At 41.3% G+C, this 24,538-nt stretch overlaps 1 protein-coding gene across 1 annotated transcript in view; it reads right to left on the bottom strand.

The window, feature by feature from the left end:
- Positions 1-23,005, bottom strand: part of TICRR (TOPBP1 interacting checkpoint and replication regulator) — a 41,964-nt gene extending 18,959 nt beyond the window's left edge. The window contains exons 1-14 of the mRNA XM_006058202.4: positions 22,187-23,005; positions 13,784-14,063; positions 12,632-12,870; positions 11,154-11,388; positions 9,943-10,072; positions 8,088-8,227; positions 6,908-7,123; positions 5,453-5,619; positions 4,741-4,838; positions 3,834-3,927; positions 3,660-3,739; positions 3,255-3,491; positions 2,642-2,735; positions 626-686 (exon numbers count right to left, since the gene is read on the bottom strand). Coding sequence (XP_006058264.4) covers positions 626-686; positions 2,642-2,735; positions 3,255-3,491; positions 3,660-3,739; positions 3,834-3,927; positions 4,741-4,838; positions 5,453-5,619; positions 6,908-7,123; positions 8,088-8,227; positions 9,943-10,072; positions 11,154-11,388; positions 12,632-12,870; positions 13,784-14,063; positions 22,187-22,849 — 2,734 coding nt within the window. The 5' untranslated portion in view covers positions 22,850-23,005. The remainder of the gene's footprint in view (positions 1-625; positions 687-2,641; positions 2,736-3,254; positions 3,492-3,659; positions 3,740-3,833; positions 3,928-4,740; positions 4,839-5,452; positions 5,620-6,907; positions 7,124-8,087; positions 8,228-9,942; positions 10,073-11,153; positions 11,389-12,631; positions 12,871-13,783; positions 14,064-22,186) is intronic.
- Positions 23,006-24,538: the final 1,533 nt, after the last annotated feature.

Raw genomic sequence — 24,538 nt, forward strand, 5'->3', positions numbered from 1 at the left:
CCAAAACGCTGCGACGTGACCTGCAGACATCACAACTCTGCAGTTTCCTGTGCTTCAGCAGGTATCTCCAAAGAACAAGGGCACACTACCTATCCCACCCTCTCTCATTACTCAGCAACATCCTTCACAGCTTTTCTGCCCTAAATTTAAGCAGGGGTCGTGTGGTGCATGAATGTCACACCTAAACTCCTTTTATCTAAACTAGTTCTGCTGCCTCTTTTCTTTTGGGGCTTTCATGTGAATGGCATTTAAAAATATATGTATATTTCAGCCAGTTATTTTACAAAATGCAGTATTTTGAGACCATGTGAACATCTTAGTCTCCTAGCACACAGACATGTTTCATTAGCTGATAATTATACCAAACTATGTATTATATATACTGCAACATGTAGTTGCAACATGCAACTACAAAGCTATATACTTATATATACTACAAAACTATATTACTACATGTAACTACAAAGCTATATACTATATATACTACAAAACTATATATACTACATGCAACTACAAAGCTATATACTATATATACTACAAAACTATATATACTACATGCAGCTGCTTAAATATATGTAATCAAAATAAATTTGTCATTGGCTGTAACAAGGAAACAAAAGCATACCTTGTACTGTGTCTTTCACTGGGAGAGGAGGCTGCTGCTGAAGGGTAGGGTGAGAATTCTCCTGAAAGATGAGAAAATCCAATAAGAAAACTTCAATAGGTACTCATTTAAAAGAATAGGAATTCCACACACAAAAAAACCCGTTTGATCCTTGCAATTTCACTTGTAGGAATCTGTAACAGAAACAGTTGTAAAATGGACAAAAACAGGGTCTGGGAATATACACAACAAACTGCCATCGGTGACTACTTCTGAAGAATGGATGGTGAAGAAGTACTAACATTTAACTTCATATAATTTCTATTTTTTTAAAATTGCATTTATTTCATATTTTGGCTGCACGGCAGATGGGATCTTACCCATCTGACCAGGGGTTGAATTTGCAACCCCTGTGGTGGAACTTTGGGGTCTGAACAACTGGACCACCAGGGAAGTCCCTAATTTCAATTTTTAAACAATGTTTCTGTATACCTTTTATAACTAAAATATAAGGGAAACTCCATTAGAGGATGGGTATGCTCTGAGGAACGTCTCCATATACAACTGCTATTTGGGGACTTCTCTGGCAGTCCAGTGCTTAAGACAACTCCTCGCCTCCACTGCAGGGGGCTTGGGCTCCGTCCCTCGTCAGGGAATTAACTGAGATCCCACATGCCATGTGGTGTTGCCAAAAAACAAAAAAAATTCTTGCTATTTATTTGCTATTACAGTAGAGGATTCAAGTACCCAAGATCAAATGGCATCTAAATGAAAGAACTGTTTTTAAAGATTTTCTTGGCTTTTTTTCAAGTATGCCACTGTAATCACCGAAGAAGGAAAGTCATAGTACAGCAAAAACTTAACAAATGATACTCTTTAACCAAAATCGAATCCTGATCACATAAACCTGGTCTTAAAAAAATACACTTTCTAGGCCAATCTGAAACACAAGTTTTCAGAACGGAGACCTATCATATAGAATCTTCTGACAGAGATGATCTGACACTTTGGACTTCACACTCTCCAAACAAAATCTAAGATTTGAATTTTATTCACTTATATGTATTAAGGTATACTAAGAAAGTGAACAGACTTCCTTGGTGGTAAAAAACCCGCCTGCCAAATGCAGGAGACGCAGGTTTAATCCTTGGGTCGGGAAGATCCCTTGGAAGAAAAAATGGCAACGCACTCCAGTATTCTTGCCTGGGAAAATCCCATGGACAGAGAAGCATGGAGGGCTATAGTCCATGGCATCGCAATAGAGTCAGACATGAATTTTTAGCGCCTAAAACAACAACAAAGTGAACACCATTAACTCTTCAAAAGAAACCCCACCTCCTATTCTGAAGCACAGCTATAAATCTCAAACAAACCACTATTGTAATGACTAATGCTTGAAAGCTAGTTCTCCTAGAATTCTAACTCTTCTCATAATTCATGCAGTTCAAAAGTTTCAATGCATTCTTTGTCTCTCTCCTCTGAGACATTAATTCTATTTAGTAAATAGACTCCAGCTGGATTATTATTTTTTTTTGGTAACCAACAAGTCCTAAATCTACTGACACAGAGAAATAATTACCACCTGGCTTCATATGTTTTGCTTTTTAATTTGTTATTGAAGTAACACATATTCATTGAAAAGTACTTTCTGGTACACAAAGTCCTAATATGATTGCATATTACTTTTTCAATGGCCTCTTTGCTTATGTTAGTTATCATTTCATGAGTTTTCTTAACTACGTTAAAGATTTTTAGTTAACTTATCCCTAACTTTTACTAGTGTTTTTTTTCTCCCTTTAATATTACCTCACTTTTGGGAAAAACAATTAATCTTAAACAAATTTATATGTCTTTACTCCTTAGACCACGGTTGTGGACCACACATTCATAAAAATACCTAACTTTAGTTCTGTATCCACTAACATTCATTTCTTAAAAGTGAAGATACTGCCTTTCATTCTTATTTATTGCAGCAATTCATGCCCAAAGGAACAACTCTGGCATAGCACCACTTTCTATCTCCTGGAAATGACTTACATTTTTGGTAGCTCTCTTGGCAACTTTGGGAATTTCAATTTGTCGCAGATTTTGTGAAACCTCTGCGATGCTTTTATGTCTGATTGCATTTTTCCTTTTAAAAATAGAAAGAAATAGTCAATATACACTCAATACAGGTGACAACTAGTTAGATTAGAATGGAACTAGAGTTTAAAATAAAACATTTAAATAAAAGTCAATTATCTTAAGGGTGGTCTGAACTTACAGCAAAACAAGTCAACCCCAGATTTCTAAAAGTAACAACTGCAAATTTAAGTAGTTAAGAACAGTGAATAGCATCATGGAAAATAAAAAGCTAAAACCCTAAGCTTATCTCATGGAAGGCTCCTAGTTCTTGAAGACCTCATATGGACAGTCAAGAGAAGACTATGGCTACACATACATATTACACTGCATGTTCCCAAGATAATATAAAGCATGTCAGATGCTCCTTGTTAAGAACTCTTAATAATTGGCTTCTGTGATTCAGACATAAAGGCAACTATTAATTCAATAAATTATAGACAAAGACAACTGGACTTTGAGCTTAAACGTGCCCTATGCCAGGATGGTAACAGTGCAAGAAAATTCCTTTAAATCCTTGCACTTCTACCTTCGCTTCTTAGCTGATCTGGTACGAAGCTCCTCCAGTTGGTCAGATTCAGTGCCGCCAGGCAATGATCTATGAGCGTTTGATGGAAGAGGCACAGAAAGGGGTGATTTGCTCTCCTGGGTCATGGAGTCATCGCTGAAAAAATCTGCAGGAAGGACACCAGCCAGCTTCTGAGGAATCACAAATCCTAGGCTGTCGTAAAGACTTCCCAGTATCTTGGGGATTGAGTCAATATACCTGTGGAAGAGGTTGGTTAAATGTGAAACAGTCAGTCACCATTCCACCGTCTCTAATGCCCCCCTCACCTAGGATGAGAAACAGTCCTTACAATCCTACAGCTCTGAGACAATACTTATATAGTACTTGGTAAAGTAATGTAAATTTTAAATTAGTTATCAAACTTACAATTCCAAAATTTCTTCCAGAAACTTTGCTAGGTATGCTGAATCTTCAGTTAAACACACCATGCGCAGCAAATCTGTCACCTGAAGATTTTAGAAAATTACCACATGGCCTCTTCAGGGCAGCTGAAACAATCTGTATACAGCATGTCCCAGTGGCACTAAGCAGTATACTTGCCTCATCCACTACTTGCTCCAGATCCTCTACACGTTCATGTACTGAAGGGCACTGCAGACACAGCTCCAAACGAAGAAACACCTGAAGCTGGCACCTTGAGAGAAAAAAACACTCGGTCATATCTACTTCGACTGTCACCTAACTAAAATGAAAATTCCTTCATTATGTAGAGATCTGTTTATAGAAGAAACAACCAAAAAATAGAAGAGCCATGGCTTTCTAAATGGCGATAGGGTTACTAGGTAAATAGGTGATGCAGACTGCACGTGGTGGTGGTGGTGGTTTGGTCGCTCAGTCGTGTCCGACTCTTTGCGACCCAATGGATCATGGCCCTCCAGGCTCCTCTGTCCATGAGATTCTCCAGGTAAGAATACTAGAGTGGGTTGCCATTTCCTTCTCCAAGACTGCACATGAGAACATTACAAAAAATCAGCCACAAAAGCCTCTTCAAGCAATAGGCAATCTATTTTAAACTGATACTTTCTCAGCCATAGAAAAAAAATAAATAATGCTATTTGCAGGAACATGAATGGACTGAGAGATTATCACACTAAGTGAAGTCAGGAAAAGAAAAACAAATATCCCATAATCACTCATATATGTAGAAACTGAAATATGACACAAAATGAACTTACCTATGAAAAAGACTCACAAATATAGAAAACTTACAATTACCAAAGGAGAAAGGAGGTGGGGAAGGGATAATTTGAGAGTTTGGGATTAGCAGATACAAACTATTATGTATAGATAAACAGTTATGTCCTAGTGTGTAGCACAGGGAACTATATTCAATATCCTATAATAAGAAGAATTTTTTAAAAATTTAAAAAATATTAAAATCAATACAAGCAAATCTTGAGAGCTCTGTTTTTGGAGTAATTGTTTAAAAGAAAAGGTAGTTAATTACTCTCTGACTTTGCCTTCTTGATCCAGTTTTCCTACATTCTGTCGAAGACTTTTGCTAGTTTTCAAGAAGTTATTTCTTACTTGATACAGGCAGTTCATCTGAAAATATAAAATTATTACATAGGAGAATATTAGTATTAATGCTTATCATTATTTCTAATTTTCACACAACTTTCTAATGCCCTAAGAAAGGAAGAACATGTTCTTTCTTTCATTTGAGTGAAAAATAGTATACTATTCTTCTTTTATTTATTTTAAAAGAACATTTTTTTTAAATGTTGAAAGCATTTGAGAGCAAGTGGGCATGGATACAGCAAGTCTGCAGGTTTGAACTTCCATAAAAGGAAGATTTCATTAAGTAGTGACTGAGAAGTCTAAGCAAAATACATCAACATTTTAAAGAAATGTTCCAGGTGACTCTAAAGTGCAGTCAGAGTTAACAGCTACTGGTTTAATTCAAGCAGCTAACATGCAGCTCGGATGAGGACAAAGCTTCCATTTGAAGAGAAGTACATATAATTATTCCTAGTTGGCCTCTTTCCTTGATTTTCGCCTTCCCAGTGGACCATGTCCACCTTTCAAGACCTAGAACTGACTGGACTCACCATTCTCCCTCATCATTTCTAAAATGTACACTGCATAAGAGACATTTTCCAAGACACATGAGCCAGACCCAGCAACAAGTAACCAACATAGTTATGACAAATGACAACCTCCAGACTGGCTTCCTCTAATTCCTTGGTTCCCTTGGACTTCAGGAACGCTTTAATGTTTGAGATGGTGCTCCGAGCACATGAATACAGCACGGTATCTCCTGCGGCCACAGTCTTTTGGTAATTTTCGTGTATGTGAGATAGTAGCTCTTCCTCAGTTTTAAAATCTGTGGGGGGAAAAAAGTGAAACTGATCACCAGATCCAATGGAAGGCGTTGTCTTTTATTTAAGCCAGTGGTTGTCAACTGGGAGGTTTTGCTGCTTAGGGAACATCTGGTTCTGTCTGGGCTGCCGTGACTGGTGGGGAGAGTAAGGATACCACTGGCCATCTCATGGGTGGAGGCCAGGGATGCTGTTAAACATCTTATGGTTCACAGAGGATTATCCAGTCCAAAATGTCAAAAATGCAGAGGCTGAAGTAGTGCAGAAATAGTGATTAATTTTAAGGGTTTGCACATCAAGTGTACATGTTATAAATTCAAAGGTAACCAGTAACAAAGAAGAAATAAACTATACTACTTCCAAACCCATTGAAGATTATCCTTGTCCCGCTGAATTGCTGGGGCACTGTTGTGCTAGTCTATTTATGGAAAAAAGATCTAGTTCAGAAATTATGCCAATGCCACATTGCCTTGCATTACAATTAATTTGCTTTCCCATCTGCATTCCAGTATACCATAATAGCTCACAAGGATGTTCTTTCTCACTCAAACTGACCATCATCTATGATCCAGTATTTCACAGGGGAAAAAATTGTTTAGAGAAGCAGAAAACTTTTATCCCAGAATTTTCAAAAGAACTCAGAGGTGACATCACACAATTATTGCCCAAAGTTCTTCTGCTCAACTTTGAAAAACCCCAATAGTCCAACCCTAGATTATTCACAAAACTTTTCCCTTTCTCTTTATTCACAAATATATAAAACTTATTTAACCACTTGTCCTATGGCCAGGCCACAGACCTCCTTTGTGACTTTGCTTATACTAATCCTTCATCGGGCACACGCTTCTTTTTTGTCTTTGCCTTCTAATCTCTGCTTATTCTTCAAAGTCTAACCTGGGCTCCACTGGCTTTTTAAAAGCCTTCTCAACCTGTTCTTCCCTACAATGACCTTTCCTTTCTCAACTCCTAGTATGTCTTTAATTCTAAAATGAACAAGTATTTTCAGTTGCAGACTCTTGGTTCTTATATTCATTTTACCAATTCATTGTGTACAGAGATGTGTGTATGTATACACACACACACACATATATATTCATTATTATTTGTAACTGAACTTAGATCATAAATCTAAGGAGAGGAAATTATTTACTCCCCATAACACACTTGTGGACATGTAGCAGATATCTAATAAATATTCATTAAGTGAAGGATATAATTACAGCTTAAAAATATGAACGTATGGAAGAGTAAACATGAGTTTAGGCATCAAAATCCAATGGAATTAAGGAATACCTTTAGTTTTAGAACTTCTCAGTGTTCTTCCTCTGTTTTCCAATCTATCTGCTGTTCTCCCATTGGCTGTCTTTTGGATCCCTTTCTCCCCAGCTGTGTCTGGACTGCCATCTGGATGTAATTTCTGAGCCTTTACATTCAGTCTTGCAACATTCAGCATCTTTAAGGAACGGCACATGGTATTCATCTTCTTCCTCACTGGAGTGCGAGGGACACCTACCAAAACAACATCATGGGAAGAAAAGTAAAATAACTTACTTCCGTGGGATCAAGAACTACTTTAATTCAGATTAAATATTCTGCAAAAGAATACTGAGATGAAGTATATCCCTTCAGAATGATCTGAATTGGGTAATTCTTGCTACAAATAGGGTGGAAAGCGCTCTTTTAACTGAAGTTTAGGAGCTAAATATCTCAACATAATTGGATGATTTTTACCTCTAATGCCAAACAGACAACAGACAAAATGCCAAACAGACTCATTTTGGTGTTACCCAATAGTCACAGAGTTGCAATGAAACTCTTTTGAAAGGCAATCCAGCAGTCTACACCCAGAGCTCCCTTTTCCTCACTTTTTGATACAGTAACTTGTTCATGGAAATGTATACCAAGGAAATCACTCAGAGGATAAATCACATACATGATATACACTACAGTATTTACCATGGTAAAACCTGAAAACAATCTACATGTTCAGCAACATAAGGAATTTGCCAATTTTTTAAGCAATGAGATAGAACAGTAACTAAAAAAAAACAAAGGAACAGACAAGCAAGTATCTATATGCAGCACACAAAGTTGCCATTTAAATTTCTGTTACAACTAAAACCAAAAATGGTTTAGTCATTAAGAAGGTAGGATTGTGGGTGACTTTTAAAATCACTGTTGTACTAATGTGATTATTTTCAGATGTGAAATAGAAGAACTTGACCTTTATTCAGTTACCATTTCAACTTCATTTTAGGGAATATCAATCTTTTAAAACATACAGTGTTGGGACCTGCCTGGTGGTCCAGTGGCTAAGACTTGGCACTCCCAATGCAGGGGGCCCGTGTTCCATCCCTGGTCAGGGAATTGGATCCCACATGCTACAACTAAGAGCTGGCTCAGACAAATAAATAATATTTACAACATACAGTGTCAAAAAAGACTGTAAGAAATAGCCTATCTACATGCTTACGTTTCTTTCTGCTGTCTTCCTGATTGGATACACTGTATTCTTCACGAGACTTTCTCTGGTAGAGCTCAGAGAGGCCCCGGGTCAAGTCACTCTCAGTTTTGGAAGGCTCCTCCTTAGTAGATGAGGCAGCCTGAAGTAACCTGTGAGTAAGTCAAGATGTCAAGCATAAAGGTGACATTCTGATTTTCCAAAATGCTTTAAAAACAAAGCGACAACAATATTCATTATCCTTTTAAAAGCTACTCAAAAGAGGTCCCCACAAGGAAAAATGTCCCTCTTATCATTTATGATTTGAGTAAATTCAGGGACAGAAGTTACCTGTTCACAAAACCATTAATGTATTAGGGCATCCAGTATTGACTTTATACACACACACACACACACACACAATTTATTTATTTATTTTTGGCTGTGCTGGGTCCTCCTTGTTGGGTGGGTTCTTCTCTACTTGTGGTAGGTAGGCAGGCTTCTCACTGCGGTGGCTTTTCTTGCTGTGAAGCACAGGCTCTAGGCGCTTGGGCTTTCAGTGGCTGCGGCACACAGTCTCAGTGGTTGCAGCTCCCAGGCTCTAGAGCACAGGCTCAGTAGCTGTGGGCACACGGGCTTAGCTGCTCCATGGCATATGGGATCTTCCCCAATAAGGGATCAAACCCATGTTTCCTGCATTGGCAGGTGGATTCTTTACCACTGAGCCACCTGGGAAGCCCCAATATTGACTTTCATTAATAAGATTCTTCATATCCTAGGGTTCATGTCTAATTATGGCAACTATTTCACTCACTTATGGGCTTCCATAGTCTTTACCCAGTGTCCATACATTAAAGTACACGATGATGTAATACCGTGTAGTGAGTATCAGAGTAACTTTTGAATAAGTCTTTCGCACTCTAGTAAACTAATTTGGGACTGATGAGCAGGGAAGGAAGTAGAGCAGGGGAGATTAGCTATTAACTGCTTTACCACCAAGAGCTAAATTACAGTCACTAAGGAAATAATGAAAATAGCACAACTTTCAAAATGTATAATTTCTATTACATTATTTTCTATTATCTAATATCATCTGATTTAAAAGTAGGAGAAAGTTATGATGCCATTAGTTGAATTAGTTCATACAAGCAGCAGGTCTGAAAAAGCCTAATTCTCCCTAAGTGTGTTGGTATTTCCTTAATAGTGAGAAAGGTTTGCTTTTTTCTCCCTGTTAATTTACCAGAGCTTCAGATTATTTTTTAAATGAGGATCAATCATGACAGACACAGAGAAAGCCTAACCCAATTTCTTCCCATTCCTTTCTCCCAGAGGTACCCAAGTCTATGACTAGGTTTTTATTTATTTTCATTATTGCTTTTTAAATTTTTGGTGTGCTCTCAACTTTGTGTCTCATCGAACTAGTTTTTACTTCTTCTTCAGAAGATACTTTAAGTCTGTAAATTTTCCTTTACGTATAAATTTAGCTGCATCACACCAGTTTGCTGTTTTTTTATTGAGATTTAATACTAAATATTTTCTGACATCTATGAGAGTATTTTATTTTTGTAATTAACCTTCTCTAAATTTTTAATCCTGATAAAATACACGACATAAACTTATCATCTTCATCACTTTTAATCACCACCTAGACCACTGGTATTAAGGATGTTCCTAATGTGCTACCATCAACTCCATCCAGCTCCAGAATTCACCTCGTAAAACTCAAACTCTGTACCTGGTAAACAACATTCTCCATCTGTAACTAGTTTTTAAAATTACTGGACTATACTCAGGCAATGTGGCTTGTTATAAACAACAACAAACTCACATGCAGACAACTGAGAGCTGGTTTTGATTATCAAAACCCAGAGAAATAAATAAGTTTTACCAGAATGACTCCATCAAACTTGAACTGGCTCCACTGAGGTTAGAGCAAGGAAACCACTTCTCCACAACAGCCGAAGTCCAGGGAGCACTGCGGCCAAGCTCCTGCTGGGCCCATTCTGGGACAGGCAGGTCTATAGAAACGAGCAGATGGAACAGAAGAGGCATTAGAAGAAAGCAGAGACTCCCAAGCGCTTGCTCCTCCTCTCAACTGACTGCGTTCTTCCAGAAGAATTCCAAAGCAGCAGCATTAACGACGTTCGTTCAACTGCATGACCAATCCCAACAGGCCTTTGTTGTCTATGATCAGTGTGCAAACACAGGTTTCCTCACTGTTCCTCAAACACTGGACACACAAGCCTCAGCACTGACTTTTGCCGCTATTACCTCCTTCAACGCCTTTGCTCAGATATCACTTGTTCAACAAGGCCTGTTTAAAACTGTAACTCTCCCATCCCTTAAGACTCCCCATTCCTTTTTCTCTGCTTTATTACTATAGCACTTAACTCTTTCAAACACACTACATAATTTCCTTATTGAGTTTACTGCCTTGTCTCCCCTGACTAGGTAAGCCTCATGACAACAGAGACCTTTATTTTGTTCTCTGAGGTTCTCCTAGCACCAGGAACAGAGCCTGACATGCAGGCACTCAACAAATATCTACTGAGTAAATATGAATGGAAGAAATATCAAATTGATTCTATTTATAACTATTTGGCATAAATAAGGTTTGTACCCTATTAGTAACAATGCTTTCACTTTTCACTTTCATGCATTGGAGAAGGAAATGGCAACCCACTCCAGTGTTCTTGCCTGGAGAATCCCAGGGATGGGGGAGCCTGGTGGGCTGCCGTCTATGGGGTCACACAGAGTCAGACACAACTGAAGTGACTTAGCAGCAGCAGTAACAATGCAATAAAGTAGAAGGCAGACAGAACCCTAAGATTTACATGCACTTTATTAAACATATTAAAAACTAGGTTTCCTCTTATACTTTCAATTTCAAAAAGGTTTTACAGAGCCGTTGGCCTCCTCAGAAGTGCTTCAGGGTTTCTATAAATGATTTAAAACTGCCAGAAATACTATAGCTGACTTTTACCTGTTCTATAACGGATACTAAGTTCTACTAAGAGCATACTGAAAAAAAGGTTATGATGCTAGAAACGATGGTGAGCCACTGACCTGGAGTAGGGCAGTTACTGTTCAGAAACTTACCTGGGGTAGCAGGAACTTCAAGAGAACTGTCAATCTGTTTCAGTACACCATCCACAACCTCAGAAAAAAGGGAAGCTGAATCCTGGGGGCTCTCTGCCACAACCGTCTGGAGAAGATGTCTTTGAGATTCGGTCTCCCTGGTGCGGAACAAGGTGAGAACTGTAGTACCGACAGAGAAGGGAGAAATAACTCCAGTGATGGGGGGCCAGCCTTCGCCAGGGTCCACACTGGCAACCTACATGAGAAGTTCTAATTAGTTGAGAATACTGTTAACATGTGTCAAAAGAAGCATGTGGTTTAGTAAAAGGATGACCGTGTCATCCAATGATTAACATAAAGGAGAAAACTGAAAGGGACTTGGGGGATACTGGTGCTGGAGCTGAACTTACTGATCCTATAATCCCAATCCCTCAACTGACAGACAAAAACCTAAGTTACCAGGAATATTTACTAAGCACTTACTATGTACTTACTGCAACTCACAGAATCCTCGTAACCACTGAAGTAAAAATGATTATTGGGACTTCCCTGGTGGTCTAGTGGTTAAGGCTCCAAGCCTCTACTGCAGGCAGCCTGGGTTCCATTCCCGGGTGGGGAATTAAGATCCCACATGCTGCACAGTGTAGTGAAAAAAAAAAAAAACACTAATCCCCATTTTATAGAGGAGGAATTGAGGCTGAAGAATAAGCAACCTGCTTAAGGTCACCCAGTTAATAAAAGACAGAAGCCAAGCGTGTTTGAATTCAAAATTCATGCTCTTAACCAGGAATCAATTCTATCACTTGAGGGGATCTATTCAGATCATATGGTGGGCAGCCTAGCTGAGACCTAATCCAGGTCACCTGACTCTGACCCCAGTGCTCTGTCAGAGAACACAACTCTTAGAACAACACCCGTCCAAATGACTACCCAGTCTTCCTCTGGAATGTTTCACAATGGAATGCAGAAGATAGCAACCTTCTGAGCTTACAAAGGCAAAAGATGAAGTAAAGTAAGGAATTTGCTAGAGTTAAAAAATTCCATCACCTTTCTATCAAATCTGGGTGTACATGAATTCCACTTCAGAAGACATTAATAAGTTGTATAGCTACTGAACACTATTATATCTAATTTTACAATGTAGAGTTTTTAAAAAAATGAATTTATTATGTAAAAGTAATAAATACATAATACAATGTATTAAAAACAATGAGAAACCACCTATCATTTCACTTCCCTAAAGTAATTATTCCATCTGGCCCACCACCTTTTCCCTATGTGAATATAATTTAGTTTAATTGGATTCAAGGTTACATGCAGTTCTATATGCTGTTTCTTTAATAATAAGCACTGTCATGACTCTATATTACTTGCAAAAACAGCATCTGTTTCATTGAGACTGTATTACGCAGGGGGCTCCCTGGCATTTTACAAATGCACTTATTTCACTTTACCCGTGTTATTAGACCAGGATAACTTACCACCTGGAAGATACCTACCAGATGTAACTCTTCAGCAGTCAGCCTGTTTACCAGGTGCTGAAATAACATCCTCTGAGTTGATCTGTCTCCATCGGGACTTTGCAGCATCCAGCTATCAGTGCCCAAAGTTCCACTTGTTGGGAGGGACCACTGGGTCACTGTGCCTTTTAGAAAAATTCTGACTGGTTTCTGAAAATGTCTCTGATGCATGGCCAAGGGCTCTAGCGTGACTGTCCATGTTTCCTGAAGCTCTTTGCCTGTGAGGAATAAAGGATATTGAAATTCTAATAAAAGAAGTAGTTCCTAAAAAGAGATTCAAGGTTAAGAAAAAAAAAAAATTACACTGCCAGCTGAGGTACCAGTATTATCACTTAGTTCACACTTCAACCCCCACTGTAGGGTCAACAAGCTATCATAGTAAATTCTATAAGGAAAAGCTGTATGTGACAGGAATTATAAGGGTGTGATTGATGTCAGAACTCAATAATTATGACTTAGAAATAAGTATTCAAGCAATACACACACACGAAATCTGCTGCTTTTTAAATCCATAAAATACAGCACATCCTATCTTATGCGGTTAAATTCTAAAGACAAACCTGCTTAAATAATACTCTTGAAATTTCCTTAAATTGCCCATCATGTAAAATACAGTTTATGTATATCTCTATATAATATTTCTTGAATACACAATGATTCAGAAATTATGATTCACTATATAGTAAATCATATGAAAAAGCAAATTTATGAAGATTCCTGTATGCTGGCTCTTTATGGTAATAAACACCATTTTCTACTTCAACTAATTTGTCTTCTTAGTCAATCATTGATTTTCTAGGGTCTTCAATTTATCAATCTTATCTATAGGACAGTGAAACCTTACCACTCATTCACTTCGGCACCTGACAACTCTGCAAAAAGTTGGAAAACCCTTTAAAATCACTCAGTTGTCCTTTTTGCATGGGCTTACAGTGTACCAGACTTCAGTCCTTCCCTGTGGTATCTCTGATTTGGCTTAGACATCTTTTAATTACAAGCATTAACGGAGGGCCTAGGCTGCTAGAAATTCTAAATTCTAAAGAATTCATCGTCCTGCCTTGAAGAAATGAATGACACCAGACCAACCACTCCATCCCCATGCTACCCCTGCCCCAAACAGTATTTGCTTACCTTCGACAGGGAAAAATAATGTTCCTTCCATCCGCGGAAATGAGGCTTCATACTCAGGAGAATTATAGAGCAAACAGTTTAAAGTGGAATCAGTTGGCAGAGTTGAAATCCATGAAGAGAGGTGAGGTTTACTTGACAGCTTTCTTTCACCACTGAGCAGTGTTTCCCCAGCTTTGGTAAAATCCTGGCTGAAACTTTCAAATGGCAAGACAGTGCCTCCCACATGGTAGAGCAGTTCACATACTGTCCAGTAGCCAAGGTGGTCTGGGGATTCCCAGAGCTAAAATGAAAATTACAAAGAATGTTGGGTTATTGTAAATTAGGTATTCATTGTGGTGTTGGAGAAGATTCTTGAGAGTCCCTTGGACAGCAAAGAGATCAAACCAATTTCCTAAAGGAAATCAGCCCTGAATATTCATTGGAAGGACTGATGCTGCAGTGGAAAATCCAATACTTTGGTCATCTGATGTAAAGAGCCGACTCATTGGAATAAAACCCTGATGCTGGGAAAGATTGGAGGCAGGAGGAGAAGGGGATGACAGAGGATGAGATGATTGGATGGCATCACCAAGTCAATGGATGTGAGTTTGAGCAAACTCTGGGAGATGGTGGAGGACAGGGAAGCCTGGCGTGCTTCAGTCTATGGGGTCACAAAGAGTCAGACACGACTGAGCAACTGAACAACAAAAGGCATTCATAAAAGTAAGGGAAATCAGGAGAAAGTAGATACGTACATTAAAGGATCAAATTATATAATTCATGTATTGGTTGAACCAAACATAAATAATAGCCAGCATCCCATTACCATGGCTTCCTTCGTGGCTCAGATGGTAAAGAATCTGCCTGCAATGCAGGAGACACAAGTTTGCTCCCTGGGTCAGGAAGATCCCCTGGAGAAAGAAATGGCAACCCACTCCAGTATTCTCGGCTGGAGAATCCCATGGACAGAGGAGCCTGGCGGGCTATACAGTCCATGGGAGTCGCAAAGAGTTGGACACGTCTGAGCAACTAACACACACACATCCCATTAGTACACAGCCCAGGAATAACTGCAATATAATAGGCCTTTAAGAAAGCACCTATTCAGTGAAAACAGCACTTCAAGTTCTATCTTCTGTCAAGGAACAGAAGTGATGCAGATCACTAGGGACAAATCATAAAATGTTAGAAGAAATACAAAACCATTACACATTAATAAAAGAGAACAATCATGTTCTCCACCACACAACCACAGCCAAGTGCCACCAGAGTGAGGCAGGAGCATCTCCCTTAGAGGGTTACCACCCACAGATCTGCGTGGAGAACAAACAGGTCTTCTCAGTCCTATCTTCAGTGTTTTCACTTAAGCCTGGGACTCTTACTGTAGCCTACAGAGTCTGTACTCTGCCTCCAATCTTTCCTCCTTTAAGAAGTATTCTAAAAACTACATACTCGATCATGCTACTTCTGTGAAGACTCATACAGGCTTCCCATTGCCCCACGGTAATGGTGATAGAGCCCTTTAAACCCAGCTCTAAACAACCTTTGCAAAGACACTATCCTTCCCTCACTCGTCCCTACGTCCCAGGCACACTGAACCATTTGCTGTTTCCTGAACATGCCATATTTTATAACGTTTCCATGTTTTCGCTGGTTCTGTTTGCTGTGTCTTCCCCTTCCATTTTCACCAACTGGATTCTCATTATACTTCACTATCTAGCTCAAACCCCGCTGTCCCCGTAAAAGCATTCCTTACTCCATCACACATAGCTGACTCTTCATCCAACTTTCTTTTAACAAACTTTTATTGAGCCACCATACGTGCCACTGAGCCCGGCTAGGACCTGGGACCCTTTATTGGAGTGAGTGCACCTGGACAGATGAATTCAGAGAAATTATGAGGGACTAAAAGGAGCTGTATGCAGCCAGGGCAACTCTGAACAATACGATACAAAAAGGCCACAGATCAACTGCCATTTCTGAGGTGTTGAGAGCAAAAGCAGGGTACTGAGCATGATCCCGTACACAGCACCACCTGGGGGGGGGGGGTGGGGGGACAGTCCACCCAAGCTATACCTTCACCCAACCCACCCATCTGCTCCACGGCACCCCATGTAAGAAACCAGATCCCTGCCTGTCTCCTAAGGGCACCTGTTTCTTGTTCTTGCTCCCTTGAGCAGTACAAGTCCCAGCAAAACCTAGACTGAATTTTTCATCTGGCCTCTCACCAATTTCTGTTGATTACAGAGTCCAAGGACCCAAGTCGATATAACCATGAATTAGCAAAACATCTTTGTTGATCTTAAAGCCAAGCGTGGGGTGAGTAAAACAGCAATAACATGTAAAATTTAACTCAGAACCACAATATACTGTACAATATTCAGGCACTATGGGGTTTCCCAGGCGGCAAGAATCCGCTGACTGCCAATGCAGGAGATGCAGGTTCAATCCCTGGGTCAGGAAGATCCCCGGGAGGAGGAAATGGCAACCCACTCCAGTATTCTTGCCTAGAGAATCCCATGGACAGAGGAGGCTGGCAGGCTACAGTTCATGGGGTCACAAAGAGTCAGACACGACTTAGCACACATTGTTACATAAAGGAGCACCTCCCCTAGAATACATTGATCATGCTGGTTTGCCTACTTCACAGATGAGCTAACAACTGTAAACCATAAATTGCTATGTGAATGTGAAAAATTAAAACCAGAAGGGCCTTCCAGGTCATCTCCACATTTTCCATTATATCAAAGTTCAAAGAGGGGCATAAGGGTGCCCAGGTTCACAGCAAGGCAACGACACTCCAGTCTTAAGAACCCAGGACTCTCCTGACAGCGCTCTTAACGTAGGGGTCATGGCCCTGATGGACTTGGATGAATGGATTGAACGGTTTAGGAACAGTAGTTAAAGGAAAAAAGCCATGAAAGAAAATAATCAGAGCACAACAGAACACATCATGTACAGTGAAGATAAGCAATGTACTGCAAATGTTTTGCTCTGGTTGTGCCTGTCACTTTGGAAAACGCTGCCATAGACTAATCAATTGTTATTTAATGTTACCACCAAGGCAGCCACACCCTTGCTCACTGGCTAAGGCGGAGAGTGGTAAGCCAATTCAGGTATCATAGATTCTGATTAGGATTTTCTGCCAAAGGGAAACAAAAAATGTGTTGAAACTGTTTCAGCCAGAAGATCAGGAAAAAAAATTTTTTTCTTAGCAAATGAAAACTTTCTTAGTAAGTAAAACTTTAAAAAGGAGCTGAGAAGGACATTAGCTTTGGTTAAAAATATATGTACATGGGGCCTTCCCTAATGGTACAGTGGGTAAGACTCCACACTTCCAGAGCAGGGAGCCTAGGTTTGATCCTTGGTCAGGGAACTAGATCCCACAGGCCACAGCTAAGAGTTTGCATGTCACAACTAAGACCATGAGCAGTCAAATAAATAGAGAAATACTAAAAATATACACATAAATGTACATGACTTTCATCAAGAGGCTTTTTAGTTCCTCTTCACTTTCTGCCATAAGGGTGGTGTCATCTGCATATCTGAGGTTATTGAGATTTCTCCCAGCAATCTTGATTCCAGTTTGTGCTTCTTCCAGCCCAGCGTTTCTCATGATGTACTCCGCATGTAAGTTAAATAAGCAGGGTGACAATATACAGCCTTGACGTACTCCTTTTCTATTTGGAACCAGTCTGTTGTTCCATGTCCAGCTCTAACTGTTGCTTCCTGACCTGCATATAGGTTTCTCAAGAGGCAGGTCAGGTGGTCTGGTATGCCTATCTCTTTCAAAATTTTCCACAGTTTATTGTGATCCAGTCAAAGGCTTTAGCATAGTCAATAAAACAAAAATAGATGTTTTTCTGGAACTCTCTTGCTTTTTCCATGATCCAGCGGATGTTGGCAATTTGATCTCTGGTTCCTCTGCCTTTTCTAAAACCAGCTTGAACATCAGGAAGTTCACGGTTCATGCATTGCTGAAGCCTGGCTTGGAGAAGTTTGAGCATTACTTTACTAGCATGTGAGGTGAGTGCAATTGTGCGATAGTTTGAGCATTCTTTGGCATTGCCTTTCTTTGGGACTGGAATGAAAACTGACCTTTTCCAGTCCTGTGGCCACTGCTGAGTTTTCCACATTTGCTGGCATATTGAGTGCAGCACTTTCACAGTATCATCTTTCAGGATTTGAAATAGCTCAACTGGAATTCCATCACCTCCACTAGCTTTGCTCATAGTGATGCTTTCTAAGGCCCATTTGGCTTCACATTCCAGGATGTCTGGCACTAGGTGAGTGATCACAGCATCGTGATTATCTGGGTCATGAAGATCTTTTTTGTACAGTTCTTCTGTGTATTCTTGCCACCTCTTCTTAATATCTTCTGCTTCTGTTACGTTCGTACCATTTCTATCCTTTATCGAGCCCATCTTTGCATGAAATGTTCCCTTGGTATCTCTAATTTTCTTGAGGAGACCTATTGTCTCTCCCATTCTGTTGTTTTCCTCTATTTCTTTGCATTGATCACTGAGGAAGGTTTTCTTATCTCTTCTTGCTATTCTTTGGAACTCTGCATTCAAATGGGAATATCTTTTTCTTTTCTCCTTTGCTTTTCGCTTCTCTTCTTTTCATAGCTATTTGTAAGGCCTCCTCACACAGCCATTTTGCTTTTTTGCATTTCTTTTCCATGGGGATGGTCTTGATCCCTGTCTCCTGTACAATGTCACAAACCTCCGTCCATAGTTCATCAGGCACTCTATCAGATCTAGTCCCTTAAGTCTATTTCTCACTTCCACCATATAATCATAAGGGATTTGATTTAGGTCATACCTGAATGATGAAAGTAAAAGAGGAGAGTGAAAAAGTTGGCTTAAAGCTCAACATTCAGAAAACTAAGATCATGGCATCTGGTCCCATCACTCCATGGCATATAGATGGGGAAACAGGATAAACAGTGGAAACAGTGTCAGCCTTTATTTTGGGGGGCTCCAAAATCACTGCAGACGGTGACTGCAGCCATGAAATTAAAAGACACTTACTCCTTGGAAGGAAAGTTATGACCAACCTAGACAGCATACTCAAAAGCAGAGACATTACTTTGCCAACAAAGGTCCATCTAGTCAAGGCTATGGTTTTTCCAGTGGTCATGTATGGATGTGAGAGTTAGACTGTGAAGAAAGCTGAGCACAGAAGAATTGATGCTTTTGAACTGTGGTGTTGGAGAAGACTCTTGAGAGTCCCTTGGACTGCAAGGAGATCCAACCAGTCCATTCTAGAGGAGATCAGTCCTGGGTGTTCATTGGAAGGACTGATGCTGGTGCTGAAACTCCAATACTTTGGCCACCTCATGCGAAGAGCTAACTTATTGGAAAAGACCCTGATGCTGGGAGGGCTTGAGGGCAGGAGGAGAAGGGGATGACAGAGGATGAGATGCCTGGATGGCATCACCGACTCGATGGACGTTGAGTTTGAGTGAACTCCGGGAGTTGGTGATGGACAGGGAGGCCTGGCGTGCTGCAATTCATGGGGTCGCAAAGAGTCAGACACGAGTGAGTGACTGAACTGATGTACGTGACTAAAAAAACCCCACCAGTATATATATAGAATATAGCAATGTTTTTATTTTTATGCATATTATGGACTAAGTAATAGACAAGTCCTAGTGGCAGTTTCAAACTTAGGAATTTATAAATGTGCACAAGACTATAAGGTCCAAGACAGCAGGGACTACATCTGTCTGGTTCCCAAATGGTGCACTCAGTATTCAGCATATCAGCATATGGTGGTGGTATGGTTTAGCCACTGAGTTGTATATGACTCTTCTGACCCTATGGACTGTAGCCCGCCAGGCTCCAGTGTCCAGCATGGTATGCACTGAGTAAATCAGAAGCATAAGGTTGAAAATGTGAGAAGAGCCTCTCACGCTCCCTTCTAACTGATGTCTTTGCAAGAGTTCTATGTGCTTGGATTCCCTTCTCCCTGAGTCTGTTTCTCCCAGTTCTACTTCCCAGACTGTAAACTCCACAAGGCAGGCCCTGGAATGTCTCTTCTTTCTACTCTCATTGTGAGAGCTCCCCAAGGACAGAATGCAAGTCTCCCTTTCACCTCTGCAGTATGGCGAAGCAGAGGCTTCTGAATACGAAAAATTAGATCTACACTAGAAAAAAAATTCCAGAAAAGCTTAAGTTTGTTTGATGGGCTTTTTCTCACAGGAAACAACATAACAAATGGAAGAAGGCTCAGAGAAGATCCACCTCTGCAGGTGATGGGATGTGAAACCTGGGAAAATATTTAAATAGACACTGTCAACCTACTTATTTTAAGATCATTCTGAAAAAAGAAAAAGAATCTTCAAGCCCTTTCTGCTAAGACTTCTTTCTAGCCAACATCTGATATAACACAATTTCAGAATACAGATTCTCTGATGTGATTGAGTATCAATTATCCCAAATCGAGCTCTAATGCGTTGTGTACTGTGTCCAACACCTAATTCGCTGTCTTCACAAACACTTTTAGGATTCCATCTTCTCCATCAATGTTTACCATCCCCTTAAACACTTTTGCCTTTTTCTTTTCTTTGACAAGCCACTGCTGGCTTATTTGGCATTTGCTACATCTTTCTTTGGCTTTATATGTAAAAGTAATTCGTAAATTTTAACCCACTATATCATTATTTGTCCTAAGTATCTCCTCATTTCCCATTTGCAGCCTTGCACTTCTACCTCAGTGACATGTTTCCAATAGATGCAATCACATCTTTCATCTGGTTAAGCCACTTTCCCAATCAGAACAAAATCTGAATTTATTACCTTGGCCCTACAGAGAGGCCTCTGCTACCTTCTAACTTCCTCTACTCTGGTGCTTGCCCCTTGCCTACCAGGTTTCGGCATACCCAGTTTCTAAAACAAAAGAGGCTCGTTTTCCACTCAGATCTTTACACTGGAATGTTCTCTTTGCCAGGAATGTTTGTTCCCAACATCACATTCCTCCTCCTTCACCATTCCATTCTCTGTTCAAAAAGGTCTTCCCTGACTACTAACCTATGTACCACTGCCTCCAGCTTCTACCTCCTCTGCCCCACCCTCAGCCTCTTACTCAGCTTTATTCTCGAGCATAATTTGAAATCCTCTCACTCACTTGCTCATTTGTTAACCTTCCCTGTGTAATATTTCTTCCCCCAGAAGGTAAACTCCACCTGGCTGACCACCACCTGCCCAGCAGCTAAAACAATGTAGTGGGTACACAATGTAGTGACTCCTCAAATCAAATTATTAATTGACAACGTGAAGTGATCGGAAGAAAATGATGGACATATAAATATATACTTATCACAGCACTTAACTACAGCAGGAGATCCACTGCCTCACCAAAAATTCAAATTAGCCATTTAGGACTGTAAGTAGGTAAGAATTTGTTCATTTGGCCAACAAATATTTCCTGAACACCCCTAACACAGGAGACAAGAGAGATATGTGTGGCTGCCTCTGAGGTTATTTTTAAACTTGATGGAAGGCGGGTGACTGCACACCTGGAACGTATAATGGAGAAAGGGTAAGTGCCACAAAAGTGTTTGGCAGTTCAGAAGTTGAGATTGAGTAAGCTGCCATGTGGCAAAGGCCCTAAAAAATGAAAAACTGAAACTGTTAGTCACTCAGTCGTGTCCAACTTTTTGACACCCCATAGACAGTAGGCAATGGCACCCCACTCCAGTACTCTTGCCTGGAAAATCCCATGGATGGAGGAGCCTGGTCCAGGGCTGCAGTCCATTGGGTCGCTAAGAGTCAGACACGACCGAGCGACTTCACTTTCACTTTTCACTCTCATGCACTGGAGAAGGAAATGGCAACTCACTCCAGTGTTCTTGCCTGGAGAATCCCAGGGACGGGGGAGCCTAGTGGGCTTCCGTCTATGGGGTCGCACAGAGTAGGACACAACTGAAGCGACGCAGCAGCAGCAGACAGTAGCCCACCAGGCTCCTCTGTCCATCGAATTCTCCAGGCAAAAATACTGAAGTGGGTTACTATTTCCTTCTCCAGGGGATCTTCCTGACCCAGGGATGGAACCTGGGTCTTTAAACTGGCACAAAAGAGCAGTGGCATTTCAAGTGACTAAGACAGAACAAGCTGTGAAGATCTGTTGGGCAACTAGATTATGTTTCAGACAGGCTGGAACATGAGTCATGTGTAGAAAAAAATGAAGTCTGGAAAGACAGATAGGACCTAAACAGTGAAGGTCCTCAAATGAGTTGACTCAGTAGGTATTCAGGGCCTACCTATCCCGGTGTGATGACTGTAGGGATGTGTTGTGACTCCAGGACTTTCCTTCGGAAGGGACACCTGTTGGTCATGTTAGTCTCCTGGGTCCAGGGGCTGCTCGGCAGACACTTGCCAAGTTCTGGTTCTCTAGAACCAGTTCAACGTTTAATCTTACCTTTGGCCATTCGGTGGTATCCACCCAGTAGAGGGTGATTTTTCGGGTTCTCATGACTTCCTGGACTTTCCTGGGCAGCAATTTCTCCATCACCTGCTTAGGAGTAGGCGGCAGGCGCTGGGCCTGGGCCTCGGAACCGGACACGAACTGCAGCAGCTCCCTCTGCGAATGCGGACAGGGGGCCAGGAGGAAGACGGCGTTCACAAAGCCCCCGAGCGCAGACTCGGCCTCCCTGGCCTCGCCCTCCACGTCCAGCAGTCTTCTCCCGCTATTACGCAGAATCGGCTTGGTGGGCGACGTGATCTCGGGCCGGTCCCACTGATAGTCTAGCAGCGTCTCCATGAGCGCGCTGTGAGTGTGGCTGGCCCTGGGCGCCGGGCCAGGCAGGTGGGTGCCCTGGGCGCCATCCCCGAGCCGGGCCTCCAGCTCCTCCTCAAAGTCCTCCCAGGAGCGGACCCCCAGCTCTCGGAAGTCAGAGACGCGGGAAGGCCGGCTCCGCGCCCCCTGAGAGTCAAACAATCTGAAGGCCCAGCGGACCCTGGCCAGGCCGAACCGGCAACTCAGGTAAGTGAGAAGGCGCAGGGCAGCTCGCCGGACCAGGGTCTCACCAGCGACGCCTCCCGCGGTGTCCAGCAGCAGCATTACGTTGTGGCAGCAGGCCATGTCTCCCGCCCTACTGCCTCAGGGTTCGAGACCGGACCTGCGCCGCTTTCTCCTAGGCCCTTGCTTCAGGGAACCAGCGCCATCCTCCGCTTCTCTCAGGGACTCTGGTCGAAAAGCTCCCGCGCTCTCCAAGGGCCGCTGGCATTGGTGGAGCTAACTCCCCAAACTCAGCTCCAATTGGTAGCTTGCCTTACGTAAGTTACGTGAGTAACCTTCATCCTTGGCGTTGATTGGAAGAGCGATGGAGAAGACCTCGGCTTTCTTGGTGGGGGGCGGGACTGTGGGCGGGACGGTTTGTTCCGGGAAAAACTTAAAGTTCATTGGCCTGAGCCTCCGTTTTAAAATTTAAAGAGGTGGTGCCTGCGGCCTGTGTATTTAGGTTTCCGTTTTCTGGAGGACTGTGCTTGTGCGGGCGGAGAATGCGATGGCACCCCTCTCCAGTACTCTTGCCTGGAAAATCCCATGGATGGAGGAGCCTGGTAGGCTGAAGTCCATGGGGTCGCTAAGAGTCGGATACGACTGAGCGACTTCCCTTTCACTTTTCACTTTCATGCATTGGAGAAGGAAATGGCAACCCACTCCAGTGTTCTTGCCTGGAGAATCCCAGGGACGGGGGAGCCTGGTGGGCTGCCGTCTATGGGGTCGCACAGAGTCGGACACGACTGAAGCGACTTAGCAGCAGCAGCAGTACTTGTGCGGGAGGTATTTACTAAGACCTTGAAAATAATAGGGGAAGAGAATTTGGGGTAGTTTGAATTGAACTGATTTGTAAGCCACCCTAAACTTTCTATGGAGTGGGATCTGAAGACGAAGACAAGCTTTCTCTAATTTAAGAAAAAAATATTAGAAATTATAAGTTCAGTCTCTGCCCTAGTTTCTAGGCGTTTCCGTTGAAGAAGGTAATTGAAGATTGGGATAAAAGTTTAACTTGAGGAAAAAAAAGGAAACAGCTTGAGAATGATTAAATAAGTTATGGTACACTTCCAAGGGGGAACATCATGCAAATTTTAATGTTTTTATGCGTAATGTTAAATGGAAAAAAAGACCGCAAAACCACACATGCAATGAGATCCCAAAATTTTCTGTCTACCTGCATATGTATTTTTAAACTGTTAATACTGTGTAGGGAAAATTTAAGTGTATCTGGTAATAAGATGGTGATGGTTTTAAAGGTTTGTTTTGGATTTTTTTTGTTGCATTTTCCAAGTGTTCTACAGTTCTATATTTTTTTTATTTTGCCTTTACATTCGAGGAGAATTTTTTTTTTAATATATTTATTTTAAATTGAAGGATAATTGCTTCACAATACTGTGTTGGTTTCTGCCATACATCAACATGAATCGGCCATAGGTATACATATGTCCCTTCTCAGGGAGAATATTCTTGATGAAAAGGATCCTTCTGTTGCAAATAGAAGAATCCTCAATTGTAGAAAAAGTTGTGGCTCTAGATCCTAGAGATTCCTATTATTGGTTCTAACAGCAGAGGAGAATCTAAACTTTCTAGCTGGAACTGGGCTACCTTAAATATTCTTCCAATCCTGAGATTCTCTGAGCCAATTGTCTCAAGAAAGACCACCAATGATGCTTTGTAGATTTATTCCCTGACATTTCCTGATCCATCGACTGTCAAAGCAACAAACATTTTTTAGTGTTAATGTGTCAAGTGAAAGTCAGTCAGTCCTGTCTG

The sequence above is a fragment of the Bubalus bubalis genome, chromosome 20 (assembly GCF_019923935.1).
Source record: "Bubalus bubalis isolate 160015118507 breed Murrah chromosome 20, NDDB_SH_1, whole genome shotgun sequence".
NCBI lineage: Eukaryota > Metazoa > Chordata > Mammalia > Artiodactyla > Bovidae > Bubalus > Bubalus bubalis.